Source organism: Malaclemys terrapin, chromosome 3 (genome assembly GCF_027887155.1).
Source record: "Malaclemys terrapin pileata isolate rMalTer1 chromosome 3, rMalTer1.hap1, whole genome shotgun sequence".
In the NCBI taxonomy this organism is placed as follows: Eukaryota; Metazoa; Chordata; order Testudines; family Emydidae; genus Malaclemys; species Malaclemys terrapin.
In genome coordinates, this window is record NC_071507.1 from 101,552,343 (window position 1) to 101,565,018 (window position 12,676).

Consider the following 12,676-nt stretch of genomic DNA (forward strand, 5'->3'; position numbering starts at 1 on the left):
GGCTGCTACTCTGAAACCTGTCATTATGCTAACTGTTGTATTTTCAATAAATGCTGCGTATTTGCCTTCCTCTATAAAGATCCTGTGTGCTTTGTATGAGCATAACACCGGTATCAAGTGGAGTGCCCCAGGAGTCGGTCCTGGGGCCGGTTTTGTTCAACATCTTCATTAATGATCTGGACGATGGGATAGTTTGCACCCTCAGCAAGTTCGCGGATGACACTAAGCTGGGGGGAGAGATAGATATGCTGGAGGGTAGTGATAGGGTCCAGAGTGACCTAGACAAATTGGAAAACTGGGCCAAAAAATCTGATGAGGATCAGCAAGGACAAATGCAGAGTCCTGCACTTAGGATGGAAGAATCCCATGCACTGCTACAGGCTGGGTACCGACTGGCTAAGCGGCAGTTCTGCAGAAAAGGACCTGGGGATTACAGTGGATGAGAAGCTGGATATGAGTCAACAGTATGCCCTTGTTGCCAAGAAGGCTAACGGCATATTGGGCTGCATTAGAAGGAGCATTGCCAGCAGATCGAGGGAAGTGATTATTCCCCTCTATTCGGCATTGGTGAGGCCACATCTGGAGTATTGCATCCCGTTTTGGGCCTCCCACTACAGAAAGTATGTGGACAAATTGGAAAGAGTCCAGCGGAGAGCAGTGATTAGGGGACTGGGGCACATGACTAATGCAGAGAGGCTGAGGTAACTGGGCTTATTTAGTCTGCAGAAGAGAAGAGTGAGGGGGGATTTGATAGCAGCCTTCAATTACCTGAAGGGGGGTTCCAAAGAGGATGGAGCTAGGCTGTTCTCAGTGGTGGCAGATGACAGAACAAGAAGCAATGGTCTAAAGTTGCAGTGGGGGATGTTTAGGTTGGATATTAGGAAACACTATTTCACTAGTAGGGTGGTGAAGCACTGGAATGGGTTACCTAGGGAGGTGGTGGAATCTCCAGTCTTAGAGGTTTTTAAGGCCTGGCTTGACAAAGCCCTGGCTGGGATGATTTAGTTGGGGTCAGCAGCGGCTCCAGGCATCAGTGCTCCAAGCGCGTGCCTGGGGCGGCAAGCCGCAGGGGGCGCCCTGCCAGTCCCTGTGAGGGTGGCAGGCAGGCTGCCTTTGGTGGCATGCCTCCGGGAGGTCCGCCGGTCCTGTGGATTCGGCGGCAATTCGGCAGCGGGTACACTGAAGCCGCAGGACTGACGGACCTCCTGCAGGCATGCCGCCGAAGGCAGCCTGCCTGCCATGCTTGGGGCGGCAAAAAAACTAGAGCTGCCCCTGGTTGGGATTGGTCCTGCTTTGAGCAGGGGGTTGGATTATGACCTCCTGAGGTCTCTTCCAACCCTGATCTTCTATGATTTTAACAGGGAGGGGACACTTTGGGGCTGAATCTTCCTCAGGCAGTAGCTCCTGAAGGACCATATGGACTCATTGGTTACGTGTACCATGGATAGGATTGGCATCCCTGTTTCAAGCCCCTCCCCTAAATAGTTTTCTCACTGAGTTGCTGCAGTATTGGATCGCCTCAGACCTCTGGGCCCAGCTTCTGAGAATCCTACTGTAATCTGTGTCCATCAACTGCTGTTTTCAATGTTAGTGAGAAACGCTTCCAAGTTCCTTTTTGGTGTCTCTTGTACAAACATGTGCTAATTTTGCCATATAATTTGTAATGATGTAATCAAGGAGTTACATTCCAATTGTATCAGTTCATAGCACAGAATATTCTCTCTTGCAATTTACTTTATATTGCACTTTGCTAAACCTGTATTTTTATATATCCTAAAGATTAACCGAAGTACAAGGAATACAAGACACAAGGAGCCAAATGGAGATACACTAGTTATGCACTTGGCCTAGTGATCTGTATCCATATTCGTGAGGGGCATTTTCTAACAGTCTAAGCAAAACACTGGGTTCTAATCCCTACCTGCATGTATAGTTATAATCCATGGCTCCGTTTTTCCATTTGTAAAAATGACAATGTTTTCTTACCTGCTTCGTGAAGTGTTATGAGAATCAATTAGTTCATGTTTATAAACTGCATTGAAGTGCTAGGTATTATTATAATTATATTAAAAACCTTTTTTTAAAAGATGATTAAAGTTGTAAAGTCAAGCACTCTGAGGTTCTTACCCACGAAAGCTTATGCTCCCAGTACTTCTGTTAGTCTCTAAGGTGCCACAGGACCCTCTGTTGCTTTTTACAGATTCAGACTAACACGGCTACGCCTCTGATACTTGACACCAGAATTAAAGTTGATCATCTAGCCCAATTCTGTCTCATTGCGAGTATGCATTCTGATACAGGCTAACTACAGGATCCCACACAATCACGCAGTGGTGGCAGCAATAGCAGTAGGAGGAAGGGACCCAGTTATGGATCAATTTTTGTATGTGTCTTATCTGAAGGTTCAGTTTTGATAGAATCATAGAAATGTATGGCTGGAAAGGACCTCGAGAGGCCATCTGATCCACAACCTCCCTTGATAATACCTATTCCACTACTTAGCTATCGTTCTAGTTAGAACGTTTCCCTAATATCTAACCAAAATCTCCCTTGCTGCAGATTAGGAGAGCATGGTGTATGCAATGGTGAATGCAGTGCTTTATTTGTGCTAGAGCTTGCCAGGGCAGAGCCCCAGTACCCCTAGGCTTGGCAGTTTATCACCCAAGCACCTCTGGGCTTGCTGCATCAGTTATGAATGTAAAAAAATTGCTTGAGCCCCAGCATCTTTTTCATTACAAATCAAGCACTGGTTGAATGATTTTAGCAGCAAGGTCTACTGGGCATAATGCAGACTGCTAAATGCAATCTTCAGAAGCTTAGAATTTGGATAAATCAGAACAGATTTTCCTGGGGACAACAAAAAACACACACCTGACCTCCGGAATAACCCTCTGCCAAATTTCAAAATCCTGCTGCAAATCATAGAGACATTAGAGCGCCTCAAAAAACTGTCAGAAAAAATAATTATAATGGGAATTGTTAGGTAACCTAAACATAGGCTACCACTTTCCCTATAGTGATCTATTTGATAATTATATAGTGGTTTTAAAAATATCAGGGCCTTGTTTATTATTAATACAATAACAATATATTGAGTAATCCTTATGGAGTTGCAGTAGCTTGAGTGGAAAATTGATTTCCACTATTAGTACCTTCTGATTCCTAATTTAAAATCCACACTAAAACTCCTATTAGCTTCACATTTATTTTGTTTGATCTGTAGCCAGCAAACTATTTTTAGACCAAATTTAAGGTTATTTGGACATGCCCTTTTAAAGATATGGGATTTAAGAAAGACAGGTATTAATCATAGTTTGGAAATTCTTTTAGTTCTTTTTTGCCACATCCTAGCTGCAAGATAACTTATCCTGAATACTTCAAACGAGGCTTATTTGAAATATCTAGGTGAGATCTATGGCACAGGTCCAAACACAGATGCATATTATAATGTTATTTGTGTCAAATTAGGAATGTTAGAATGGAATGTCTGAATCTGGCAAATTTCCGAAAGATTGCTAGGAGCTCTGGCGATTGTTAGGAAGTTTTCCAGAATGGGGATGGACTTTGTGAAGTTTGCTAGACTGCTAGCTTGAGTCCAGTGCCCCAAAGCACCCACTAACACATACTTTCATATGGTTTTCAGTGGTTCTGTGGAAGCAGGGCTCTCCTCCCACACATGCAGACTGTTAATTTCATCTGGGACATGCTGAATCCAATAAAATGTATGAAAGGATTATTTCTCAGATTTCATACGCAATCTTTTCCATTTAAAATCTATTCAATTCTGGTTACCCTCATTGCCATATCAATTATATGGTTTCAGTGATCACATCAGCAACACTGGGAAATCCCACCAGCTAAGGGTCAAGGAATTAATTACAGTACAACTCTATAGAGGACTTGGGAAAGGCGGAGACTAATATGATACATTCACCTCTCATTGGTTTTACGCCAAAAAGTACTTTTACTTACCTTGTAAACTGTCGACTTTCCTCATGTACTTCCATTTCTGTGCTTTTAAATTCATTCAGTTCTTTCCGTATTGCTGCCTAATTAAAAACACACACAAACATCAGAAAGATGAACATCCCGTAAAAATACATTAACAGAACAAGGGCCCACTCCTCTGAGGTGCAAAATACCCTCATCTCTATTGTTTTCCGTTTACTTTTCACTTAAATCCTTTCATTTAATCCATCACTCTTGCACACTTCTGATCCCAAGAACATAATGGCTCTTACAGTTATGGTTATTTGAAGTAAAACTATTTTTAGGAAAGCCATAAGAAAATATCTGGGCCCAGAAAATCCCTCCCCCAAAACATGGCATTTGCTACAAAAGAAGCAGGGAAAGGGAATTTGTCACCCTCGACAGCCACCTGTTTAGTATGCATCTGCAAAGAGATTATCACAGCATACAGCCCTGGAGGGGAGGATGAGTCATACTTCATGCATAGCAATTGCATAAACTGCAAGATTCCTATAGCTCCCGACTGGAGACAAGATTTTAGGAATGTGAGATGAATGCCACTTTTCAAATGGAAATTAGTCACTTTTGATCAATTTTATGTAACATTCCATGAGGTGTTTGGACATTCCAGGGCCCTGTTTTCAGCTGGTAGATACTAAAGAACAGCAGAAATTCAGCACACTTTAAAATATCAGTCCTTAATGCCTATGTAAAAAGAATGGTAATCAATTTACTTCACTATATAATTCATATAATTTCTTAAATGGCCAGCACTCTACACACACCAGGTATTGCTATAAATGCTTTTGGTTCAAATCTATAAACATTTTAAACCACTGCTTTCAGACCCTGCTGTTCAGTGTAAGGTTTATTCTCTCTTTCTCCTTTCCGTGTTTCTAATACAAGTAATACCATTTAAGTAATCCTTTTAAAAAGCAGCTCATTAAAGAGCAATGTCTTTCAAAGCAGGACAGAATTCCAGTGTGATAAGTTTACGCTGTGTCAACAGAATGCCATCTCCTAAATGATAAATCTCACATTCCAGCAGGGGACTGTCCTGCTTAACCCCAATGATACACAAGGCTGCTACAATAGTAAGGAAAGACACACAGCTCAGATATTGCAACCCCCCCACCTTGTTTTTAAGCATATGCCTTATTGATAGACAAGATATCGGAGTCCTGAATCCACAGAACTGGTATAGCGCTGGCTTTATAGAATTATAGAAGATTAGGGTTGGAAGAGACCTCAGGAGACCTCTTTTCCACTGATGTGCTTCAACTGGACCTAGAGGGACTACTTCTAGGGAAAAGAGGTAATGGAGTCTCCAGATTCACTGGACCCTTTGCTTCTCTGCTGAGACTGAAAACATGGGGACCAATTTGTGCCAACTGTGCTGTGGAAACCTGTTCATTACAAAATGTATTGAGCCTAAAAATGTATTTTAGGTGGGTAATAATGTATGCAGTGTTGTTGTAGCCGTGTTGGTCCCAGGATATCAGAGAGACAAGGTGGGTGCGGTAATATCTTTTATTGGTCCTTGTCTCTCAGGTGGTGATAATGACTTTCAGCCACTAGACCTGAGCAGGTGACCTACAAGTGAAAAAGTTCCACTGCTATCATGAACAATCAAGCCCTTCTTGTATCATTTCTAAATGTGGCACTCTGATCTACTGTGACTTGAGGCCTCGTCTACACTGATTTGACCTATCAGCGCTAGCTACCAGTGTAGTTTGCTTGGTGCAACTCCCGGTGCAGATCGATAAAGTCGCTATTTGCACCAGGACTGCTCACCTCAGTTTCCTGCAAGGTGCTGAGTGCACTTAGCTCCTGAAGACTTCATGGGGAATAGAGAATGTTCAGCACCTGAAGCCCAGGGCCCTGAGCCTCGCCACCGGGGGATGAAGCTGAAGCCTGAGCAATGCAGCTTTGCATGGGCCCCTCTGGTATGGGGCCCCAGCAATTGCCCTGCTTGCTACCCACTAATGAGGGCCCTGGATTTTATATACAGAAAACCAGTTGTTGTGGCACAGGTGGGCTGTGGAGTTTTTATAGCACGTTGGGGGGGGAGGGAGGGGGAGCTCAGAAAGAAAAAGGTTGAGAACCTCTGCCTTACTTGGTATTGCAGGATCTTGAATTTTCTATACAATTTGGTCCAGAAACGGCGGTTGGTAAACCACCCATTTCTAGCAGAGAAATCCTGCAGGTATCTGGGGGGGTGGGGGGGAAGCGGGGTCAAAGAGGGGAACGGGACAGCTGAATAGATTTTTTCTGAATTGCCCTACTGATTTGTTTAAAAAAAAAAAAAAAAAAAAGTACTTCTCTCCAGAAAGACAGAGGAACAAGCAACTTAACAGAATTGCACCCAAACAGTGTGCTGTACTGTGTAAGGTACAAACCTCCCGAAGAAAACAGTGCTCTTCACAGTATGATCAATAGTAACAGGAATGACCAGCTCTTTCCTCGTGGGCTAACGTCATAACTGGATCCTGCACTTTACGGCCATTTCACAACAAAAATCTGAGGATTCAAGCCAGCTTCTCTTGCCTCTCTTCCCACCCCTACATTCACCTCTCTCAACTTGCCCCCTTCTTTTGTGCAGGTTAGAGATATCCAATAATGTGAAGCACCCGGGATTCCTTCAGACCTGAGCATGGCATGGAAACACCATGGCTGAGGCTCTCCGCAGGAGACTTAAGGCCAAATGTCTTTGATGACTCTACTTGATCTTTCAGAGGCCTTTAAGACAGTTGATTATGAGGCAGTGGTTCTCAAACTTTTGTACTGGTGACCCCTTTCACATAGCAAGCCTCTGAGTGCGACCTCCCTTATAAATTAAAAACACTTTTAAATATATTTAATACCATTATAAATGCTGGAGGCAAAGCAGGGTTTGGTGTGGAGGCTGACAGCTTGTGACCCCCCCTGTAATAACCTCATGACCCCCTGAGGGGTCCCGACCCCCAGTTTGAGAACCCCTAATTATGAGAGTCTGCTGAAGTAACTGCAGGCTGGCAAGAGTAGATGGGATCACGTGATAATTCATCCACTCATTCTTTTCAGAGGAATAGTGACGGGATGGTGTTGGGTGACTGGTCCTCTCTTTCAGGGCTTTCAATAGTGTGGTCTTGCAGGGCTCAGTTCTGACAGCCCTATTGTTCAGCCATTATAAAACCACGAGGGGAGATTCTGAGGAAATATGGGCTACAGTGAATTCAATGTACTGGTGACTTTCTGCTCTAGGGCCCCTTTTCATCAGACTCAGATGTACCAGTCTGCATGCTCTCCAATATTTGGCATATATTGGGCCTGAACAAAAGCCAGTTGACCTAAACTCAATTCTGAAAAAAGTGGTAATGCTGGTTGAAAGTATTGTGAGGATCTGGCAAGGTATATAACTGCTTCCTCGTTTGAGGGTGTCCCTCAGCCTGTTGTGAAAGCAGAAAGTAATATCAGGATTCAATTAGTGACACCATTGCACACAGATGCTCAGATGGCATCAGTGAGCACAGTCATCTTTTTTTCCACTTGTGGCTGGCATGGACTGCCCTTTCCTCTCTGATGCAGAGGCTGCTACAGCCCCTCAGGTCTTTGTTCCCTCTAGGCTAGAACAAGTGTAACTAACTGTACTTGGAGCGAACTGCTAAAGTCACTTGGAAGCTGAGACTAGTAGCTACCACTGCCTTCTGAGTGGGAGCTGGTTCCTTATACTCGGCCCTCTCAAGTTATCTGCAGCCACAAAGAATGAAAACACTTTGCTAAAAAATGGATTCATGTCCGAGAACAGAGTAAGCCTGAAATATTTTATGACTTTTCACCAAAAAAGCATGATCTTTCTTCTGAATTATTTTACCTAATTTTTAAAACTCTACTTATATAAGTAAATAAGCAACCCACTAGCTTCTCTCACTGTTTAAAGTTCTCTCTACTACCTAGTTAATCTCACTGCTCTGTTAAATTGCAGGGTAAAGATGCAGGATTTTGATGTTGAAGGCTGAGTTTATTCCCAATGGTGCATGCATGCAGCTGGTCACCTGACAACTGTAGTGATGGTGTATTCATGTGGTCAAGCATTTTTACAGTAATGGGAGAGCCTGTTACATTTCACTGTAATTAGTTTTAAAAGCAGCACTTAAGGGCCAGCATGTAGGCCTCTGACTGCAGAAACTTTGGTTGAATTCCAAGGACTTCAACTAAAAGCTGATAGCAGTGATGTAACTGGCCTAGGAGGAATTTTAAAAATGTGAGAAATTCATCTCTGAACTGCCACAAGTGAGCTGGTAAGTACAATTTTAATAGGCACCTGAGTGGGTTCTGCTATGTGTGGGCAATGCATGGTACCATGACAATGTCACTGCCTCAAGAAGATGTAATTAATGATACTGGTGTGGAGGGATGAAAATAAGACCGGAGAAATATTTTGAAATTTATAGAATTCAATCTCTATTTGTCCCTTGCCTTGTCTGCAGGAGTTAACCTTGCCCAAGGCTTGTCTGCTCGGCGATCATAATCCGGGGAATCCGTTACCTCCACATACTCATTGAAACGTAGGATTCTTCTTGCCTGCAGTTCAGCCACTGTAGGTCTCAGACTGAGCTGTGAACAGGAGGTGGAAAAGAGTAAATTGAATAAGCCAAAATAAAACCTAGGGTATAATGTAACCTCAAGAGAACATTAAAAGTATTTCTAATCAGGGTCACTTTCAGGTGTCTAAAAAAAGGCACCATCTTGGGAACATCAAACAGGAACTGGAAAGCAGTGCAACCTAGTTTCTTAGAGTATAAAATTAATCTTTGTCAGACAGGCCACAAAGAATCTTGACAGATCATCTCCAGAACATTAATTTTTACTTTGTTACACTGGTGCTATTTACCCTCTTAGACAATGCTAGTATTTACATTAATACCTACAATCATCTGTTTTTCAATACAAAAAAAAGAACAGGTTTTTGATGGGTTTCTCTAACTAAAAGGAATTTGTGAATCAGAGACTCTATCTTTATTATGATATTGAACCAAATGATCTGAATCACCCCAATCAAAGTACAAATTAATGGATTATCACAGTAAACAAAATTCTCCTATTGCACATATATTTTTGAAAGTGTAGGAAAATTCTATGTCATATTATGGGGCTTCCTCATCTCAAAAAGGATATTGCAGAACTGGAAAGGGTACAGAGAAGAACAATGAGAATGAACAAGGGTCTGGAAAAAATTCTCATATGGAGAGAGATTGTAAAAGCTAGGTCTGTTTACCTTAGAAAAGAGACCCATAAGAGGGGACATAATAAAAAATAACAAATGGAATAGAGAAGGTAAATTGGGAACTTCTGTTCTCCCTCTCTCGTAACCCAAGCGCACGAGGATATTCCATGAAATTAAAAGGTCGCAAATTCAAAACCGATAAAAGGAAATACTTTCACACAGAATGTTTGATTAAACTGTGGAACTCATTGCCATAGGAAGTCACTGAGGCCAAAAACTAAACAAGATTTGAAAAGGGATTGGATAGTTGTATGGATAGCAAGACTATCCAACATTATTGCAATTAATAACACAATTTTGGAAGGGATATTAAACCTTCTGCTTCAGGGTTTAATCTGTAACTATTAGGGACCAGGATGAGCTCAGGGTAGGGGGCAGATAATCTCACATCTGTCTACTATGGGGTTCTTACACCTTCCTCTGAAGCATCTGGTGCTGGCCACTGTCAGAGACAGGATATGAAACTAAATGGACCTTGGATCTGATCTAGTATGACAATTCCTGTATTCCCAAAATCCATCTGAAATTATTGGGTTTGCATTGGTTTAATGGAGAGCAGAATATAGCCCTAATCTGCGTAACATGCACATGTGTACAAGCAACTTAGACACAATTAGAAAAAAAATATTTTTTATGTGCTTGTTGCTTCAGGATCACATATATATGTGCACACACATATATAAAATGTGTGCATTATATATATGTACAATTATTTTTTAAGGTTTTAAACTTCTCATTATTCAGAAAAAAGAGACATTCATGAGATTAATAGGAAGATCACAATCAAAAAAGTCAATTTAATAATTGACTTGGGCACAATGATAAATATTTTGTATACTGTGGTTCTCTCTTGTATTGACTAGACTAGGAAAGACAAGCAAAAAGGTATACATTACCTGTTGGGAGAGTCTTGCATTGCAATGTTTTACCACTTTGGTCTTGATAATCAATTTTAGTGATTTAGATACACTCGATGGATCAGGACTGTGCTGTTATCCCACTAAGAGCTCTGAGAGACACTGTGCGTCACTGAGGCACTGTGGGTGGGATTTTCAAAAACCCTCAGTGTTGGCTTACGTCTGCTACCATTGAAGTCAGTGGGAGATTTACCATTGATTTCAATGGGAACAGAGTTAGGCCAACCCTGAACAGGAGAATGCAGTATGTGCTCCCATCTGTGATGGGCAAGCTCTACTGGCTTGTGTATGGGATAGTGGTGGAGGGCTGTTCAAAGCCTCACACCTCTTCCAGCACTCTCCTTTTCCAAAAGAGGCAAGTACCTACACCTGTGGTTGCACGGGTGTGTGCGCGTGCACTCAGGAAAGCTCCTGGTACTCACATCCCCTCCTTGCACACACATGCAAAGGCTAACCACAGTCAGGCCCTACATTTCCTTCAAAGGTGGCAGTTCTGCCTTGTAAAAATGCTAGGGAAAATTGGACAGACTGCATTTATACCAAGGATGACTTTGGCCCTTTCTATCTTTTAAACAGGTTTACCTTTTGGGGAAATGGGAGAGGGAATTTTGTCAGTATGTCTGAATATACTTTAGAATACTATAAAGAAAAATTCTCATCCTTTATTATACACACAAGTATATTACACATAAAATATTTTATCACCTTTCTGCTGAGGCTGCGTTTTAATTCCCTCCTGGCTTCCTGTTCTTCTTCTTCATTCTTCTCTGGTTTTGGAAGAGAGAAATAAAGGGGATGACTAGGGGACTATAGCTGTATATGGTAAATTTCTCTTGGCAGTAAGTTTCAGGCCTTGGAATATTGGCTCATGCATACTCATATTTCTGAGCTATCCTATTTTTGTGTGTGTGTGTGTGTGTTCTCATTGCCTTTCTCTGTCCTCTCTGATTCCCAACTCTGCAGCCTTCTGTAGTTATCACCCTGTGCCTGGAATATAGCAGAGAGGCTACAGTCATTTCCACTCTGTGAAATAAAAAACAAGGAGTTGCACAGCTGCTTCACCTACCTGCCAAGAGACTAAGATCATCATTGCCTTTATTCCCAAGGTCCCCTTTACCTTAGTCTAGAATCAGAGTTTAATTGTGAGAAGAAAATTGCAGAGAAAATAATTGTCAATGAATAACCTATCTGATGAACCTAACCTCTATATTTTGCTCCCAGAATATCCATGAGCAGACAGCAAATTCCTCAAATTTGTTTGTTACTGGAAATTAGTCAGTGACTTGTTTTGTTATTGATTTTTGTTAGATTCCATGGATTGATCATTAATAGTTCTCAGTATGTGATTTTCATTATTTGAGCTGACTTTGGTTAACTGTGTGATTAGTCAGACCAATCACAATTTATGATTTCTGTTCCTTGGTCAAATGGGGCAAATAATTGCCTATGCAACATTAAAATTTCTGCAGATATTTGTGCATGTAACTGAAATTTGCTTTTCAGAAACTTTTGTGCCAGTGAAAACTGATTGCCTGAATGTCTGTGGAAAGCAAATTAAAAAGGGGTACAAATATGAGTGAAGCAAATTGTTTTTAACTGATGAATGTTTGCAGAAAATTATTTGTATGATTTGCCCAGCTCTGTTGCTTATGTGTGAGTGTATCTTTACTGTGGATGAAATATTCCAATCAGAGATGTTGGCTGAACTGCAAAGTTCAGATCTGGATCCACATTTCCCCAAGGTCACAAGTTTGGATTGAGGGTTTTGGTTCAGGACCAACTCTAGTTCTAAAGGAGTTTATCTGTCCACTGTGGATGTGACCAAACTGCATTAGAAGAAGGTGAGAGCACAGTTTTGAACACTTGTTCAGAATGATTTGCTATCATGCATAATAAATGGCCAAACTGTGAACATACAGTGTGGCCAAGTTTGAATCTCGCGTAGGCGTTAGGCTTATGGTTGTTCAACAGGTACACCTGTTGTACATGTTTTCACTGGGAGTGGCCCGGGTATCACTGAAGACAGAACATCATTCAGTCCTTGTAAATTTCCTTTGATAAAGCATGAGATGGAGAGAAAGAAAAACAACAAAAAAACAGCATCAGAAGAAATCACAGCAACAGAAAGAAAGTGTCAACACCAGCCCTGCTCCTCAAAAAGATTTTGCCACCAAACTTCAAGTGAGATAAAATCTTGCAAAGACTGCCAAGGCTAGATTAACTCTATGATTGAAATTACGTTTATTGAGATACAGAAGTGAATATTTTTCATATGACTTCTTTAAGTAATCTAACTAAAGCTCTCTTTCCTTTACTGTATTTCATAGAGTTTAGCAAGATCACTAACCTTTGCCCATTTAATAGCTGTTTTAGTATATTTATGATAACTCACATGGAACTGACTTACTTTTAAACAAACTTCCCTTTGTAATCAATAACCATAATATCTAAGGTAACTAAACAGGATCTATTAATTTAGGGATTAATTTACTTGGTTTTAGGTCATCTAGAGAAGACTGCCCCC

At 41.4% G+C, this 12,676-nt stretch overlaps 1 protein-coding gene across 4 annotated transcripts in view; it reads right to left on the bottom strand.

Moving 5' to 3' along the window:
• The window catches only part of PHACTR2 (phosphatase and actin regulator 2), a 207,053-nt gene that overhangs the window by 9,042 nt on the left and 185,335 nt on the right, over positions 1-12,676 (bottom strand). For all 4 annotated transcript variants that reach the window (XM_054024328.1, XM_054024325.1, XM_054024327.1 and 1 more), the window contains 3 exons: positions 10,858-10,919; positions 8,428-8,565; positions 3,973-4,049 (listed from right to left, as the gene is read on the bottom strand). In XM_054024328.1, the coding sequence (XP_053880303.1) occupies positions 3,973-4,049; positions 8,428-8,565; positions 10,858-10,919 (277 nt within the window). The remainder of the gene's footprint in view (positions 1-3,972; positions 4,050-8,427; positions 8,566-10,857; positions 10,920-12,676) is intronic.